General features: G+C 46.7%; 1 protein-coding gene across 1 annotated transcript; it reads left to right on the top strand.

The window, feature by feature from the left end:
• Window positions 1–317: 317 nt before the first annotated feature.
• Window positions 318–17774, top strand: LOC123482525 (histone-arginine methyltransferase CARM1-like). The gene is given in 17 exon segments (XM_045210676.1): window positions 318–494; window positions 6110–6235; window positions 6588–6694; window positions 6860–6964; window positions 7133–7243; window positions 9463–9640; window positions 9848–9858; window positions 9860–9939; window positions 10146–10227; window positions 13111–13196; window positions 13836–13925; window positions 14396–14533; window positions 15716–15805; window positions 15915–16027; window positions 16442–16519; window positions 16665–16733; window positions 17071–17774. Coding segments are annotated over 17 exon segments (1758 nt in total). The 5' UTR covers window positions 318–352; the 3' UTR covers window positions 17223–17774.
• The last annotated feature ends 1256 nt before the right edge of the window (window positions 17775–19030 follow it).

Below are 19030 nucleotides of genomic sequence, written 5' to 3'. Positions count from 1 at the left end.
TGGTACTTGCTGCATGACATGTTACACAGCAGAACATATACTATTCACATAGATTTAACAGATCAGGATACGAAACGCAGCCTGGCTGACAGTCTGACATTCTTATTTTATTCATACGATTATTCAAGATCCCCTATTTCTCTATTTGTTCAACTAACTATAATGTCTATGCTGAAACAGTATACAGCAGTACAACAGAAGTCGGTGCAAAGTCTACTGTATTTGCACTAAGCAGTTTGCCTCTCGGCCACAGAGTGGCAGTAAAGCTGCGTGTATCCCGTTTCCTGTCGTGAGTGCGTGTCCAATGCTGGATGTGAGCGCCACTGTGAGCTGTCTCTTCCCCAGATCGAAGATGGCGGTGTCGGTGTTTCCCGGCGTGCGGCTCCTCTCTATCGGAGACGCAAACGGAGAAATACAGCGTCACTCCGAGCAGCAGCCTCTACGACTGGAGGTGAAAGCCACACAGGACGCTGCCCTGATCAACCTCTCCAATGGTGAGTGGTCTTGAGACAGCTCTTCCATACCCCGGTTCGGCCTGGGCTCCTGGCTAACTTACGTTACCCTGGCTAACTAGCCAGAGCTAAATGCTAACAAGCTAGCTAGCTAACCGATGCGAGTGCCTTGTCTTGCACATGTGTGCGGATGGGGGTTCCACTTCAAAACCGACTGGTTCCACCTATAGAATCCAACGTAATGGGGACTGTTGTTTTCGCTTATCGCTACTAGCTAGCTAATATAACTTCGTTAGCTACTTCTCCAGCACCGCGACAGCGCACACTGTTGGTAGCTTAGCTAACTATCGGTGGTTAGCATTATCAAGCTTACTGCGTTCATTTCGTGGCTTGTGGACCACGTTTTATCTTACCTAGCTATTTGTCTTGAAGAATATTCTTTAAAGTAGTTATTTCATGCGAAGTAGTCTGTTTTTGCTCACACGAGACGTTTCCTGGACAGCTAACTAAGTGTGACCAAACATATTAGTTACCTAGCTACCCTTGTTTACTAATATCAACTTGCTAACAATTTAGCGCCAGATTATCTTTCAATGATGCACCATCCTGTCCCGCAGCCAAGCCTGCTAGCCAGCTCGCTACACATTGATGCAGATAGCCAATGCTAATTGACATGTTAGCGTGCGCTTTCATTTCTGCTCCAAAAAACTAACTGTCAGCCCTACTACGCAATGTTGTGCCCTTCATGCCACACAGTACTAACAGTTAAAACCAACTGCGTCATATGGGCATTGCCCTCTTTATTAGCTAGTTAGATGTTTTTTTATGATAAAGTAAGATAACGTTTGACCCTTTGAGATGTGTATCTTAAGTGTGTGTTGTTTTGGAACGTCGTCGTCTTTGCGCACAGATCATAGTAGCGGTGCAAGCAAGCTAAACCCGGTGGCTCGTGCGTGCTACTTTATGGTTCTCTCATCTACTGTAGCTACCTAGCTGAGTTAATAATTGGCGATAATCGAAATCGTTCCAAAGAACAGGCTAAACAGGAGGCCTTGCGTGTCGATGAGCTAAACCAGGCTCGTATTAGTTATTCATCTTTGTTCTCCCCTGAACAATAGCCAACTAGTCCCCCATCTACCCTCTCCCCTGTCGTTCTCTTGTTTGCTCGCGGTCAGAGCTTGCAGCTTTTGTTACACTGAGGCACAGATGGGATGGCCCTTTCAAGAAGCCGTGATGTCCCTAGTTTTGATACAGTCAAGCTTGGGCTGTGGGGAAAGTGGAAATGTGTGTGTGTGGCAGTGTGTTTTTCAAGGTGTCCTATCAAAGTTTTATGATGTGTGTGATTGCCTGGTCTGGTCCATAGGCCCAACAGCAGTTTCCTCCTCCCAACATTCCCATGATGATGAAAGAGAAACGTTTCCATACCAGGCAGGAATGAACTCTCGATTGAATTGCTACTTAGACCAGCATGACTGAGAGTCTAAAGTAATCTGACCAATTTTACGTTTTCCATTTGGAAAAATAACCTCAGTGTCTTGTAGGAGTGGGCGATATACCGGTTTGATAGTAAAAACCGGTATTGTGCCGCGCCATGATATGGATTTAGCAATATCATGGATACCGCGATTTATTCAGAATTCATAAATTCGAATTTTGCATCAATATTTTTTTGTTCCAAATTTCAACTGAGTGATAGTACTAAGTAGCTACATCTTTTTTTTATTATTTTTTATCCAACCTTTCTTGGTTCTTACGAATAAAAGAATGTATGTTAATATGTTGACCTATTTTTATGAGCGCACGTCGCATGCACTTGTTGCACGCATGTAGTGCTAGCAACAAAGAAGTGTGCAGGCAGCTGCAGTTAGGAGGCAGGTTAACTATTGGGGGAAAAACTTTACAATCCAGGATGAGCGAAAACACAGAAATTGATGTTGCTCAAGAGCAGGAGGATAAATTGGTTAAGAAGAAAGGGGGCACCTCTGTTGTTTGGAACTGGTTTGGCTTTAAAATCTCCGACCCCGACCAAAACACTACCCTATGCAAGTTGTGTCAATCACTTAAAAAACATACATGTCCGTGAGTATGAACAATGCACCAGAATGCGTGAGACAGTAAGCCCAGGAGCTCGCCCGAAGACAAGCCAGACTCGCACTCAACAATCAATTATATCATCATTTGCTGCCGGTACTTGCTATGAGAAGACGAGCAAAAATGGATAGACATCACAGCTGCGATTACAAATCACATAGCGAAGGACATGGTACCGATTCAAACTGTGGAGAAAGAGGGGTTCAGAAAGTTGATTCAAACTCTGGACCCAAGATATGAGATCCCGAGCCGCAAATATTTTAGCCAAAAATGCCTGCCACAGCTTTACACAGAATGCTGGGACAGAGTTTACAGTGAGATAAATAACATTCCATTCTTCTCCACTACTGCCGATCTATGGTCAAGTCGTACCACAGAACCTTATATAAGCCTCACAATCCATTACATAGACGGTGACTGGAAACTGAAAAGTAAGTGCCTACAGACGTCTTATTTCCCAGACGACCACACCGGGGAAATAATTGCAGGTGGGCTGAGGGACATACTGTCGTCCTGGGGATTAAAAGAGTCGCGTCAAGTTTGTATGACGACCGACAGCGGATCGAACATGATCAAGGCATTGCAGCTGAACAAGTGGGCAAACCTTGGATGTTTCGGACACAGGCTGCACAATGCTATTGGTAAGTTTCAGGACTGTAGCCTAGGCCTACCCTGTATGATGCTTATTATTAAGAAAAATACAGCTCACATCAGCCATGTACCGTAGGCTAAATCTAAGCACATCAGATTTGTAAAATGTGTAACAGTTGAATGTAAATGCCGTAAATCCTCAAACAAAGATTAAAAGTTATATTGTATTGTGATTTCTATATAAAAATGCATTATTATTAATTATTATTGTATTGTGATTCGATTATTTTTCACCCTATTATTTTGATTTCTTATTCCCAATTTCCAGAGAGGAGTGTCCAAAACGCTCCCGGGCCACAGGGGTGTGCGATTTCCCGGGCCACAGGGGTTTGCAAAAAGGTGGTTAGCACGTTCTCATACAGCTGGAAAAAGCAGAAGGCCCTGATGACAGCACAGAATGAACTAAGCCTGCCCCTGCACAAGCTCATCACAGAATCTCCGACAAGGTGGGGGATCTCGTCTGAAAATGATGGAAAGAGTCCTGGAGCAGGAAAAGGCCATTACACAGGTCCTGGCAGGGGACAAAAGACACGGCACCTTGTACCTACCTGGCAAGACATCCAGGTCTTGGAATCAGTCACAGCAGCACTGAAGCCACTCCAGGACTTTACAGATGCCCTGTCAGGAGAAGCGTATGTGAGCGTGTCCTATTTGAAGCCTGTCATCAATCTGTTAAATGCAGAGGTTCTAAATCTGAGCAAGGACGATACAGAACTGACCAAAGAGATCAAGATCAAGGTTCTTGATTACTTGAATAACAAGTACACTGACCCTGCAACAGATGAGCTGCTCTCCATGGCTACCTTTCTAGATCCAAGGTTCAAGACCAGGTACATGTCCGCTGAGAAACTGGAGGACATTAAGGTATTTATTCATTTGTTCTTGTTTTATTGCTTCAAATGTAAAGCACTTTGGGCTGCATTTTATGTATGAAAGGTGCTATACAAATAAAGTTTAATTATTTTCATTTTTTAAGGTGAGAGCTGCCTCAGAGACCGAAGCCCTCCTGGTGGAGAACACAGCCCTGGGAAAATCGTCTCTTGCAGAGGATCACACTGACAGGGAGAAAGAAGCTTCCACTGCTCATCAATCAGGCAAGAAGCCCAAGAAGAGCCTTGGGAGCTTCTTTAAGCAGACCAGCAGTGCACCTGCCTCATGTTCAGAGAGGCAGATCATTGAGCAAGAGCTGAATAGCTACATTCTGGCAACGGCAGCAGACAGCGAGTCTGATCCTTTGGAGTGGTGGCGATTTCACGGATCTAATTTTCCACGTGTGAGTTGTCTGGCAAAGAAATACTTATGCATCCCTGCCACAAGTGCCCCCTCTGAGAGGGCATTCAGCACTGGGGGCAATGTGGTGACATGTCACAGGGGCAGCACTAAAGCCAGAAACAGTCAACATGCTGGTATTCCTGGCACGGAACTTGTGAAGAAAGTTCTAGTGAAGATTTGTTGATATTGTTGATAATTGATGGTTGAGGCTTGAAAGGTTTAGTTTCAAACGGTTAGTTTTTTACATATCTACGGACCGTAGCCAAAACAAACACACGTATTTGAATTTGTAATTACCTTATTTTCTTTATCTCCTGTTATTTTTTATTTAATTTTACTTAATATCTAATTTATATATATATATATATATAGGCCTACCTACCTCATGTTTACGGAATGCATGTTTGCACAATACAAATAAAAACTTTTCAGGTCCATACGGTCCAATGCCTCACTCTTTCTGGTTATATAAGGTTCAAATACATATTTTTCCTTAACTAATATAATTTAACCAAGAAGGGATATTAAAATGTGATTCATATTTTTTTACGTCATATATCGTGATATCATATCGATATCGTCTGGACAGTGGAAAATATCGTGATATGAATTTTAGCTCATATCGCCCACCCCTAGTGTCTTGCCACACAATCATTTTATTTCTGCGTTATTATAGCCACAATAGCACCTCAATAAAACACAGCACACTAGTAATGGCTATTGACATTTATTATAGTGGGCTCATCATACTGGAATGGGTGTATTTAAATCCTGTCCATGAGGGGCAATGTCTTGGCCCAGCAAAAATATCATAATTTTGCTCTTCACTTTGACAAGTGTCTTTATTTTTAATTTAATATTTAATTTAATTTTAATTTTTATGATGACCTGACATTACCTTGTTAGAACATTGACATGGCTATCATCTGGTTGTTACATATCTGTAACATGTCTATAGTGACAGTCCTTGTCCCCATCTGTCATTCTGTCATTGCCCACAATGTTCAGCTGTAGGCCTTGTTGACAGGACCTGTCGAGTGGAGGGAGATGGTTGTAGCCTAAATATTTTAAAGCATGCACTCTATCTCTCTCTCAGCCCTTGCGTCGAACACACACTTGTTAAGCAACACACACACTCCCTCATATGTATTTATCGCAGGTTAATCCTGTGTCAGTAGCTAGTTTGGTCTGTTAATAAAACATGCTGCATCTGGCTAATCTAAGTAACAGCGCTAGTCTTAATCCCATCACAACTGCTGGATTAAACCGCAGATTATCTCACTGCCATGCCTGCACAGCACTAGACCTACCTTGCCAAAGTATTGCTTTCACATATCCAGTCTTTAAAACTCTGTGATCTTTATCATCCAGGAGTGTGTGTGAAATAGCTTCAACAGAATACATTACTCACTTTCCCTCTGCTAAAGGAGGTTAAAAATAGCGCTCTGCTTGCTGTTATGGTTGAGTTGCTTTGATGCTAATTGAGTCAATAAAGCACTGTGTGCGATCGGGCCAATTCTGTGTTAGCATGTTGTTCTTCATGTTGTGTGACCTACCACGTACTCCTGTGCCATGCATATTCCATGAATGACCTGTTGTAGGCGTGTTGCCGTGCCCTAACTAATGTATGCCTCCTCCCACAGCAGAGGAGACATGCGTGTTCAAGTGTTCGGTCTCCCGGGACACAGAGTGCAGTCGCGTGGGGAAACAGTCGTTCATCATCACGCTGGGCTGCAACAGCGTCCTGCTACAGTTCACCTCACCTGCGGGTAGGTAACCCCTGGCAACAACCACCGCTCTGTCTCAGAGAATGCTGTCATTGTCTGTCTGTCTGGTGTTTCCATCTGTCTTTGACTGCCTGCCAGTAAGCTATATCAGTCTCTGTCATTGACCCTCTGTCTCCTGTGTGTTTCTTGAGTCCCTGTCCTGGTGCACATGTTCCTGTCCTCATAATGAGATTCTTATTGTTTCTCAAACTTGTCTTGCCTCTGTCATGTTTGTGAACTGTTATAATTTGTTATAACTGGTCGTTTGATTTTTCATTATGACTGGCTTAAGACCGTTTAGATCTGTTATGTCTGATTTGTCCTGCTTATAACCTGTTATGACTATCTTCTCAAGAGTTCTCATCGTTCTATAACCTCCTGAAGAACTGCCGCGGCCACAGTGGAGAGCAGTCGGTCTTCAGCGACAGGACAGAGGAATCATCCGCAGTACAGTACTTCCAGGTACACACGCAGAATCTGCCACTCATTGCAAGAATTCATTTATTCCAACCTTGATTAGCTCAGTGACAATATTAAAACAACTCATGAAAAATAAGCTGTTCTGTCACTTTCTTTTCCTCTCTCTCTCTCTCTCTCTCTCGTTCTCTCTCTCCTTCGCTCTTCCAGTTCTATGGCTACCTCTCCCAGCAGCAGAACATGATGCAGGACTACGTCAGGACAGGAACCTATCAGAGGGCCATTCTCCAGAACCACACTGACTTCAAGGATAAGGTACTGATGCACTGTCCTGGAACTTAAATATAGCTTCCTCTGAATTGAGTCCTTTGCTGAGTATTTGAAACTAAACTGATGTTTAATTGGTTTGGGATGTAGACACTGCTGGATTTCATTGATGTCTTTATCAGGGAAGAATTATAATCCATTCCCCTCTCTCTCTAGGTGGTGTTGGATGTGGGCTGTGGTTCAGGGATTCTGTCGTTCTTTGCTGCTCAGGCTGGGGCCAGGAAGGTCTACGCTGTGGAGGCCAGCACCATGGCCCAGCACGCAGAGGTAACACACACACACAAAACCATGTCGAAATTAAAATTGACCTACAGAACCAGTCAAAAGTTTGGACACACCTACTCATTCAAGGGTTTCTCTTTATTTGTACTATTTTCTACATTGTAGAATAATAGTGAAGACCTCAAAACTATGAAATAACACATATGGAATCATGTAGTAACCAAAAAAGTGTTAAACAAATCAAACTTTATTTTATATTTGAGATTCTTCAAATAGCCACCCTTTGCCTTGATGACAGCTTTGCACACTCTTGGCATTCTTTCAACCAGCTTCACCTGGAATGCTTTTCCAACAGTCTTGGAGTTCCCACATATGCTGAGCACTTCTCATCCCAAACCATCTCACTTGCGTCGAGGTCGGGGGATTGTGGAGGCCAGGTCATTTGATGCAGCACTCCATCACTCTCCTTCTTGGTAAAATAACCCTTACACAGCCTGGAGGTGTGTTGGGTCATTGTCCTGTTGAAAAACAAATGATAGTCCCACTAAGCCCAAACCAGATGGGATGGCGTATCGCTGCAGAATGCTGTGGTAGCCATGCTGGTTAAGTGTGCCTCGATTTTTCTAAATTAATCACAGACAGTGTCACCAGCAAAACACCCCCACACCATAACACCACCTCCTCCATGCTTTATGGTGGGAAATACACTGTGGAGATCATCCGTTCACCCACATCGCGTCTCACAAAGACACAGTGGTTGAACCAAAAATCTCCAATTTGGACACATCAGACCAAAGGTCAAATTTCCACTGGTCTAATGTCCATTGCTCGTGTTTCTTGCCCCAAGCAAGTCTCTTCTTCTTATTGGTGTCCTTTAGTAGTGGTTTCTTTGCAGCAATTCGACCATGAAGGCCTGATTCACACAGTCTCCTCTGAACAGTTGATGTTGAGATGTGTCTGTTACTTGAACTCTGTGAAGCATTTATTTGGGCTGCAACATTTATTTGGGTAACTCAAATGAACTTTTCCTCTGCAGCAGAGGTATCTCTGGGTCTTCCATTCCTGTGGCGGTCCTCATGAGAGCCAGTTTCATCATAGCGCTTGATGGTTTTTGCGACTGCACTTGAAGAAACTTTCAAAGTTCTTGAAATGTTCCGTATTGACTGACCTTCATGTCTTAAAGTAATGATGGACTGTCGTTTCTCTTCGCTTATTTAAGCTGTTCTTGCCATAATATGGACTTGGTCTTTTACCAAATAGGGCTATCTTCTGTATACCCCCCCCTACCTTGTGACAACACAACTGATTGGCTCAAACGCATTAAGAAGGAAAGAAATTCCACAAATTAACTTTTAAGAAGGTACAGCTGTTAATTGAAATGCATTCCAGGTGACTACCTCATGAAGCTGGTTGAGAGAATGCCAAGAGTGTGCAAATCTGTAATCAAGGCAAAGGGTGGCTATTTGAAGAATCTCAAATGTAAAATATATTTGGATTTGTTTAACACTTTTTTGGCAACTACATGATTCCATATGTGTTATTTCATATTTTTGATGTCTTCACTATTATTCTACAATGTAAAAAATTGTACAAATAAAGAAAAACCCTTGAATGAGTAGATGTGTCCAAACTTTTGACTGGTAGTGTATATATTTTCAATTAACTGCACTTTTTCTGGGCCGCAAATTGATTTTGACAAACAAATCAGTCCCAAAAAAATCTGTGCAGTCCTCCGTTGAATTTCGAAGCCCTCGAGATGAAAAGTTTGCCCACCCCTGCTCTAACCCTATCCTCTTCTTGACATGCTAGGTAGCCATAAGTCTGGCAAATGTATCAGTCTCACTCTAATGCACACACACACTATTTTCCTCCCACACACACACTAACCCTCTGGTGTCCCCTCCTCTAGGTCCTGGTGAACTCTAACCCTCTGGTGTCCCCTTCACTAGGTCCTGGTGAACGCTAACCCTCTGGTGTCCCCTCCTCTTTGTCCTTGTGAACTCTAACCGTCTGGTCTCCCCTCCTCTAGGTCCTGGTGAACTCTAATGGTCTCCCCTCCTCTTGGTCCTGGTGAACTCTAACCATCTGGTGTCCCCTCCTCTAGGTCCTGGTGAACTCTAACCCTCTGGTGTCCCCTCCTCTAGGTCTTGGTGTACTCTAACCCTCTGGTCTCCCCTCCTCTAGGTCCTGGTGAACTCTAACCCTCTGGTGTCCCCTCCTCTAGGTCCTGGTGAACTCTAACCGTCTGGTCTCCCCTCCTCTAGGTCTTGGTGAACACTAACCGTCTGGGGGACCGTGTGGTGGTGATCCCTGGTAAAGTAGAGGAGGTTACGCTACCGGAGCAGGTGGACATCATCATCTCAGAGCCCATGGGCTACATGCTCTTCAACGAGAGGATGCTGGAGAGCTACCTCCACGCCAAGAAGTTCCTCAAGCCTAGCGGTGAGACAGGGGAAGGTTGGAGGGAGCATAGAAAGGGGTAGCGTGAGAGGGAAGGAGAAAGGAGAAAATGTCAAGAGGTCTGAAGATTATTTTGAATCCCTAGCAGTAAATAATATTAAAGTCTACATTTGAAAACTGAGAGACATATTCATCATGACTAGCCACTAGTGATTGTACCATCATTAACTGACTTCCTGTGTGTCGCAGGTAAAATGTTCCCCCACCATCGGTGACGTGCACCTGGCCCCCTTCACAGACGAACAGCTCTACATGGAGCAGTTCACCAAGGCCAACTTCTGGTGAGTAGGAGGGGAGGGAGGAGAGAAAAAGGGAGAGTGGGAGGAAGGATGGGGTTGGAGGGACGGGGGGGGATATGGCAAGAGGAGAAGAAGCTCTGGGAGTTGAAGCAGTGAATGGAAGGAGATATCAGTAACTTTTCATTGGGCTGCTGTAGTTGATGGGATTGAGTTGATGATGATAATGATTCTATTTCTCACTCACTCAGGTACCAGCCTTCCTTCCATGGTGTGGACCTCTCAGCCTTGCGAGGCGCAGCGGTGGACGAGTACTTTCGCCAGCCCATTGTGGTACGTAGATTTCTCAATTGTATGTCAGACTCTTGAACACCTATTTTCTGACATTGCCTGCACCTCCCACCATGTCGGTTAAAGCGATATTCCCCCCCCCCCCCCCCAAGATGATTATGGGGTTCAGGGGGACGGTTAACTAGGAAATGTATATGGGAGGGGTGTTTAAGGCCTGAAATAGTCAGGGGGTATGTGGGGACAAGAGCTGTTTGTGGAAGATTGGGTGGCATAGTACGGACTGGCCAGTGTGTTTGTTTACCTCCAAGGGTGGTACATGAGGTGTGTGTGGTCTATGGGCAAACACTGATGTAGGATAGGAGATTGCCTGTATGGGAGTTTGTGTTTGTGGTAGGAGATACCACAGTTACACTGTGTGTGTGTTATGAAGGCTGGGATAAATAAGCTAGATTCAGTCTGAGTGTAGGATCCCAATGTTTTCGCCCAGTCCAGCTCCCCTAGTCTAACACCACAGAACCAACAGTGAGGATTCAACAGTACTATCACTGCTCATATGAATCTCAACCCTTTTATCACACACAGCACCACACACACCGACAGCGACACACACACCCTTTTCCAGCGGTAGTCAGCTGGGCAGGCCTCCTCCGTGCCTGCTCCAGTGTTACTCTGCTGGGAGAGCCGGGCCAGGCCGGAGGGCCTGGTTCTGGGTACAGCCTCTGTTCTAGATCATTCAAATAAGGCATAGACCGTCTCCGTACCCACTCAAGCCAATGCTGCCGTAAAACATTTATATCTCACTGGGACTTACCTGGATACTCTCGCTTCCCTCCCCCCTTCCCTCTCTCTCTCCCTTCCCTCTATTTATCTCTCCCTTCCCTCTTCCCTCTATCTATCTCTCCCTTCCCTCTTCCCTCTATCTATCTCTCCCTCCCCTCTTCCCCCTCTCCCTCCCCTCTTCCCCCTCTCTCCCTCCCTCTTCCCCCTCTCTCCTCCCTCTCTCCCTCCCCTCTTCCCCCTCTCTCCCTCCCTCTTCCCCCCTCTTCCCCCCCTCTTCCTCCCCTCTTCCCCCCCTTCCCTCCCTCCCCTCTTCCCTCTCTCTCTCTTCCCTCTATCTCTCTCTCTTCCTCCTCTTCCCTCTCTCTCCCTCCCCCTTCCCTCTCTCTCTCCCTCCTCTTCCCCTCTATCTCTCCCTCCCCTCTTCCCTCTATCTATCTCTCCCTCCCCTCTTCCCTCTCTCTCTTCCCCTCTCTCTCCCTTCCCTCTATCTCTCCCTCCCCCTCTTCCCTCTATCTATCCCTCCCCCTCTTCCCTCTCTCCCTCTATCTCTCCCTCCCTCTTCACTCTCTCTCCCTCCCCTCTTCCCTCTCTCCCTTCCCTCTTCCCTCTCTCCCTTCCCTCTCCCCCCTCTCTCCCTCCCCTCTTCCCTCTCTCTCCTCCCCTCTCCCTCTCTCTCCCTCCCCTCTTCCCTCTCTCTCCCTCCCCTCTTCCCTCTCTCTCCCTCCCCTCTTCCCTCTCTCTCCCTCCCCTCTTCCTCTCTCTCACTCCCCCTTCCCTCTCTCTCTCCCTCCCCTCTTCCCCTCTATCTCTCCCTCCTCTCTTCCTCTATCTATCTCTCCCTTCCTCTCGCTCTCTTCCCTCTATCTCTCTCTTCCCTCTATCTCTCTCTTCCCTCTCTCTCTCTCCCTCCCCTCTTCCCTCTCTCTCCCTCCCCTCTTCCCTCTCTCTCCCTCCCCCCTTCCCTCTCTCTCTCCCTCCCCTCTTCCCCCTCTATCTCTCCCTCCCCTCTTCCCTCTATCTATCTCTCTCTCCCTCTATCTCTCCCTCCCCTCTTCCTCTCTCTCTTCCCTCTATCTCTCTCTTCCCTCTCTCTCCCTCCATCTCGCCTCCCCCTCTTCCCTCTATCTATCCCTCCCCTCTTCCCTCTCTCCCCTCTATCTCTCCTCCCCTCTTCACTCTCTCTCCCTCCCCTCTTCCCTCTCTCCCTTCCCTCTTCCCTCTCTCCCTTCCCTCTTCCCCCCTCTCTCCCCTTCCCTCTTCCCTCTCTCTCCCTCCCCTCTTCCCTCTCTCTCCTCCCCTCTTCCCTCTCTCTCCTCCCTCTTCCTCTCTCTCACTCCCCCTTCCCTCTCTCTCTCCCTCCCCTCTTCCCCTCTATCTCTCCCTTCCCTCTTCCCTCTATCTATCTCTCCCTTCCCTCTCTCTCCCTCCCCTCTTCCCTCTCTCTCACTCCCCCCTTCCCTCTCTCTCTCCCTCCCCTCTTCCCCCTCTATCTCTCCCTCCTCTCTTCCCTCTATCTATCTCTCCCTTCCCTCTCGCTCTCTTCCCTCTATCGCTCTCTTCCCTCTATCTCTCCCTTCCCTCTCTCTCTCTTCCCTCTATCTCTCCCTTCCCTCTCTCTCTCTTCCCTCTATCTCTCTCTTCCCTCTTTCTCCCTCCCCTCTTCCCTCTATCTATCCTTCCCTTTCTTCCCTCTATCTCTCCCTCCCCTCTTCCCTCTCTCCCCCTCCCCCTCTCTCTCCTTCCCTCTTCCTCATCTATCTCTCTCCCTCCCTCTTCTCTCTCGCTCTATTCCCTCTCTCTCTATTCTCTCTTCCCTCTCTCTCCCTCCCTCCCTCTCTCTCCCCCCTCTCTCCCTCTCTCTCCCTTCCCTCTTCCCTCTATCTATCTCTCCCTCCCGTCTTCTCTCTCGCTCTATTCCCTCTCTCTCTATTCCCTCTTCCCTCTCTCTCTCTTCCTCTCTCTCCCTCCCCTCTTCCCTCTCTCCCTCTTCTCTCATCTCTCCCTCCCCTCTCCCCTCTCTCTCTATTCCCCTTCCCTCTCTCTCTCTTCCCTTTCTCTCTCTTCCCTCTCTCTCCCTCCCCTCTTCCCTCTCTCTCTCCCTCCCCTCTATCTCTCCTTCCTCCTTTTTCTTTCCTCCCCTCTCAGGACACATTTGATATCCGTATCTTGATGGCCAAGTCTGTCAAATACACAGTCAACTTCCTGGAGGCCAAAGAGGAGGATTTGTACAGGTGTGTGTGTCGTTGTGCCGTCTGTCTGTGTCTGTTATTCCCTCATATTATTGAATTATTATTCTTAGATTGAGTTGAGAATTATGATACATGTTACTGAATGTGGGGATGTCCTACTACTCTAATATGGTGCTACTTCCAATTTGAAATTCCTACATCAGCAAAACATAGTACATAATTCCTTCTACTAGTGTGTAAAAATAACCGTAAAGCGGCAATCAGCAGTAGAAACGATTACAAAGTGAATTCCCCACCCCTCTTTAGGTAAAAAGCTGAGGGATGGGGCTGGAAAAATGTAACCACTCTCAAATTCATAGACCGAGCTATGGATGCAAGGACTGACCATCCATGATATCATAATTATAGTTTTAACCATGTTTTGACTTGATATATTGTTTACATTTACTTTGTTTACAAACATTGGAGTAAAACAAATATTTTGGGTTCTGATGGGTTATGACAGTTGAACTAAGCTCATTAGGCATTTCTAAGTTAAATACTTCAAGACTCAATGGGTACATATCATTATTTATAAGTCCAAAATGGGATGTAGCAACTGCTGATTGCCCCTTTAACTAGACTAACACTTATCCCACTCTTTTCTCTCTTTCCCTCTCTCTCCCCTTCTCTCTCTTTCAGGATAGAAATTCCCTTTAAGTTCCATATGATGCACTCAGGGCTGGTGCACGGCCTGGCCTTCTGGTTCGATGTAGCGTTCATGGGATCAATGTAAGTCGGCCTGAGCTGCCTTAACCAATCACCGGGGGCCAGGGCTGAAGTGTGTGTGTGTGTGTGTGTGTGTGTGGTCAGAAGGTCACAGGAATTATTGTAAAATCTGATCACTTGATCCAGGACTCCTGACCTATATGGATCCTGACTATATCTACACCCTCACTTTCCTTTTTCTTTGATCACTTGTTTTTTTATTTCTCACAGACGTTGCAGCAAACACCAAGACAGAAAGCGGGTGCAACTTAAAAGCAATAAAATCTAGTACAATACATTCACTATAGAAACATTTCACAATAAGTTGTAGCTATAGAAACATTTCAAAATTAGTTGTAACTATAGAAACATTTCACAATAAGTTGTAAATGGCTGTTCCTACTGTATATCTGACAATGCTTGTACTGTAGTAGGATGATGTTGATTGAACCTTAAAGTATCCTGACCTCTAATCCCCCTCCCTCTCTCTGCAGGGTGACAGTGTGGCTCTCCACGGCTCCCACAGAGCCCCTGACCCACTGGTACCAGGTACGCTGTCTGCTCCAGTCACCCCTCTTCACCAAGGCAGGAGACACACTCTCCGGCACAGCACTGCTCATCGCCAACAAGAGGTAAGGGACTGTAGAGGGGTCTGTTGGGGGTCTACTGGGGGTCTGTTGGGGGTCTACTGGGGGTCTGTTGGGGCTCTACTGGGGATGGGAGGCTTTGGTGTTACTGTGTTGTCATTCCCCTCTAGGCCCAGGCTTGTGTTATAATATGACACTTGTGTGTGTAGGTGATGTACAGTGCGCTCCATTAGTATTGGGACAGTGACAATTATTTTATTTTTTGCCTCATACAATGACTATGGGGTTAAAGTGCAGACTGTCAGCTTACATTTGAGGGTATTTTCATACATATCGGGTGAACCGTTTAGAAATGACAGCACTTTTTGTATGTAGTCCCCCCATTTTAAGGGAACCAAAAGTATGGAGACAAATTCACTTGTGTGTATTAAAGTAGTAAAAAGTTAAGTATTTGGACCCAATCGTCATAGCACGCAATGACCACACCAAGCTTGTGACTCTACAAATTAGTGCTGGGGTACAGAGCCAAAACAACAAAATGTGTCACTGTCCCAATACGTTTGGAGCTCACTTTATGTACAGTGCCTTCGGAAAGAATTCAGACCACTTGACTTTTTCCACATTTTGTTACATTACAGCCTTATTCTAAAATGTATGAAATAAAATAAATCCTCAGTAATCTACACACAATACCCTATAATGACAAAGCAAAAACACGTTTTTAGAAATTGTAGAAAACCAACCCCTTCTCTCCTCCCATACCAACCCCTTCTCTCCTCCCATACCAACCCCTTCTCTCCTCCCATACCAACCCCTTCTCTCCTCCCATACCAACCCCTTCTCTCCTTCCATACCAACCCCTTCTCTCCTTCCATACCAACCCCTTCTCTCCTTCCATACCAACCCCTTCTCTCCTTCCATACCAACCCCCTCTCTCCTTCCATACCAACCCCTTCTCTCCTTCCATACCAACCCCTTCTCTCCTTCCATACCAACCCCTTCTCTCCTCCCATACCAACCCCTTCTCTCCTCCCATACCAACCCCTTCTCTCCTCCCATACCAACCCCTTCTCTCCTCCCATACCAACCCCTTCTCTCCTCCCATACCAACCCCTTCTCTCCTCCCATACCAACCCCTTCTCTCCTTCCATACCAACCCCTTCTCTCCTCCCATACCAACCCCTTCTCTCCTCCCATACCAACCCCGGCTCTCTTCCCTCCCCACAGACAAAGCTATGACATCAGTATTGTTGCCCAAGTGGACCAGACAGGCTCCAAGTCCAGCAACCTCCTGGACTTGAAGAACCCCTTTTTCAGGTGAGTTGGTCTGTTCCGCTGCCCTTGGCCTGTGCCATTCAGGATAACGAGGGGGGGGGAAGGGGAGCTCCCTCTCATGGCGTGTATGCTGTTGTGTGTGTTTTTGTAGGTACACAGGCAGCACCCCCACTCCCCCTCCTGGGTCGCACTACACCTCCCCCTCTGAGACCATGTGGAACAATGGGGGGGCCTACAGCATGAGCCAGGGCATGGCTGTGTCAGGTAAATACACACACATAGAGGACACAGGTAGAGGGGACACACACACAGAAGACATACCCACACACACTGCATGAGGCAGAACAATGCTGTGTCGGGTAAACACACACACAGACAAAAAACTAACACAATCTGACCCATGATAGCATCATCAGGCGAAAGGCATCCGTACAACATCATGACCAAATGTTTTACTAAACTGTAGTAATATCCCAGAATAGATCAGGCTAACAGAGTAGCAGACAGACAGGGGATGCATATTCTCTCTGAGGGGAAAACGGTGTGTGAGAGAAAGGATGCTTATGCTTCTCCTGTGCTTTTTTCCCATTTTGCTCCCTTTCACTCCCCATCTCTCTCTTCTCCCCATCTTACTCTCTCTCTTCCCCGTCTCACCCTCTCATCTCTCTCTCCTCTCAGGGATGCCTACAGCCTATGACCTCAGTACGGTCATGGGCAGCGGCTCGACGGTGTCCCACAACAACCTCATCCCCCTCGGTAGGATACTATGAACTGACTGACAAACCGACAGACTGACAGACATCACAGACAGTGTGACTGACTGTGTGTGTGTGTGTGCACGTTTTGTGTGTGTTTGTTAATACACAGTCTCACTGTTACCTCTGTTCCTGCCCTCCCTCAGTGAACACAGGGATAGTGAATCACACCCACTCCAGGATGGGCTCCATCATGAGCACAGGAATCGTCCAGGGTACGTCTCTTTATACACTATACCAGAGTTTCCCAAACTCGGTCCTGGGGCCCCCTGGGTGCACGTTTTGGTTTTTACCCTAGCACTACACAGCTGATTCAAATAATCAAAGGTTGATGATGAGGAGGCAGGACAGGACAGAGTTTGGGAAAACCTGCACTATACTACATCAAGTCAACATTTTCCTAAACGCCTATCATTTGTGTAAATAGAGGGGATGGATTCTGAAGTATGTGACATAGTTGGCCCACAACCAATCAAGGGAAAGTGATAACACTCTTTCCCTCTCTCTCCCGCCCCTTTTCTCCCCATCACTCTTTCTTCCTCATCTCTCCAGGAGCTTCTACTGGCCAGTCAGGTCCTAGCAGCAGCAGCTCTAACCAGCAGCAGCATTATCCCGTCACCAACCAGTTCACCATGGGGGGACCCGCCATCTCCATGGCCTCTCCCATGGCCATCCCTAGCAACACCATGCATTATGGGAGTTAAGACCTTGTCACCCCTCACCTCCGACCCCCTGCATGACCTCTACTAGCCCCTCCCCCTGACCCACCACAGCCAGAATACCAAAACCAGTGCTGTCATGTTGTCCCTTCAGCACCTTCTTTCTCCTTTACTGTCCATCTCTCCATCTATCACTGGTGTTATTCGCTCATATCCGTCCCTCCCCGCCGCTACAGACACTCTCTCTGTTTTGAGAGCTGTTCCCCCTACTCCCTCCCTCTCTCATCATCGTGCAGCAGCTGCTATGATATCCCCAGTCCAGCCAGAGGGTGGCAGCACCTCTACGTTCAACTGACAGACTGATCAGCACAAGAAATTGGCAGTTTGTTTTAATGGAGAGCTGAACTGATGTGAACTTTGTTTGACTGGACCTTTTTATGCTTTACAGACGCATACATGTACACCTACACACACATATTGAACACAGAGACATTTGTTGCAAAGAAGAACTCATTGTACGACTGTACAGCAGGTATCATCTCCTTTATCCGGGTTCCCTCCCTCCTCTCCTCCCTTTTGGACATTTGGCCTCCCATAGTGCCGTGTGATGCCCCACCCTTCCCCCTCCTCCACCAAACACACACCCAACCCCATCCACTACAGCCAGTCGCTATCCCCCCTCCCTCATCGCTGGATTGGATGTCCCCCACTACAGATCTGCACTGAAAGGACGGGGCTTTCCTGTACAGTAGAACACTATGAACACCCATCACCGACCGCCATTTTGTTTTCATATCGAGGCACTTCTCCACCTGCCTGCCTCTCCTTAAGAGACGGCCCCATTCCAGACCGCTAGCTAGCTCCACCCCCCCCACCCCCACCCAAGTTGTTTGTCTGGTCATCCATAGTGGTAGTCTTGAGCCCAGTAGACCTAGGCTGTCCCTCAAGACACCCTATTCACTATACAGTGCTCTACTTTCGACTAGAGCCACATGGCCAAATGAAGTGCACTATATAGGGAATAAGGTGTAATTTGAGACGTAGCCTAGATGTCAGTGTGTAGGAGAACCCTGTAGAATGTGATCTTGAAGAACACCACCTCTGGAACCCTGATGTTAGAACCTCACCTCTGATGGACTGATTGACTTGTGAGGTGTGTCGTCCAAAGCCAATGAGCTTCGAGGACACAGCAGCAGACCCAGCCCCCCACTCCCCATCAGGATTGCAGTGAGCCGGAGTGGGCTGATGGTATTGATGGAGGCAGGGGTGGGATGGACCCACAGACTGCCAGTATGGACCAAGGACAGTGGTGTGGGCCGTTGGAGCAGCTGTATCCTAGTTTACATCCTTCCCCAGTTTCCTTTCCTTCCTTCATTTTCAGACTGAGGTGGGGAGTTTGGGATAGAGGGGAGTAGGGAGTCACCTCTTTCCCTCCCTCTCCTCACTACCTATGATCTCCAGACTCTAACATATCTAAACCTCACCCCTCCAATCTCCTCCCTCCTTTCCCAGACAAGCCAATTGCCCAACCTTCGGACAAAGACTTCATGGACATGTATGCATTGCTTCCAGTCACAATTTATGGACTGAGTTGAATTACATTTTTTTGATTTAGCAAGTTTTATGAAGAGAAAATGTCTTGCTAGTTTGTAGGGTTAACTTTTTTTCAGTTGTCTTTATTTGTTTTATTTCTTTCACAGAAAAGCAACAAACAAAAAAAAGTATAAAAGGAGTAAATTAAATGTTGGTGGAGAAGTCCCAAAAAAAATCCTCGGGTTAAGTCTTATAATATTTTACTTTTGTTGAGATATTGCAGTTAGAATCATACATAACACCAATGTTGTGATAGTTGC

The sequence above is a fragment of the Coregonus clupeaformis genome, chromosome 35 (genome assembly GCF_020615455.1).
Source record: "Coregonus clupeaformis isolate EN_2021a chromosome 35, ASM2061545v1, whole genome shotgun sequence".
Taxonomy (NCBI): Eukaryota; Metazoa; Chordata; class Actinopteri; order Salmoniformes; family Salmonidae; genus Coregonus; species Coregonus clupeaformis.
The sequence above is the reverse complement of the archived record's forward strand: the minus strand, read 5'-3'. Positions and strand labels throughout refer to the sequence as shown.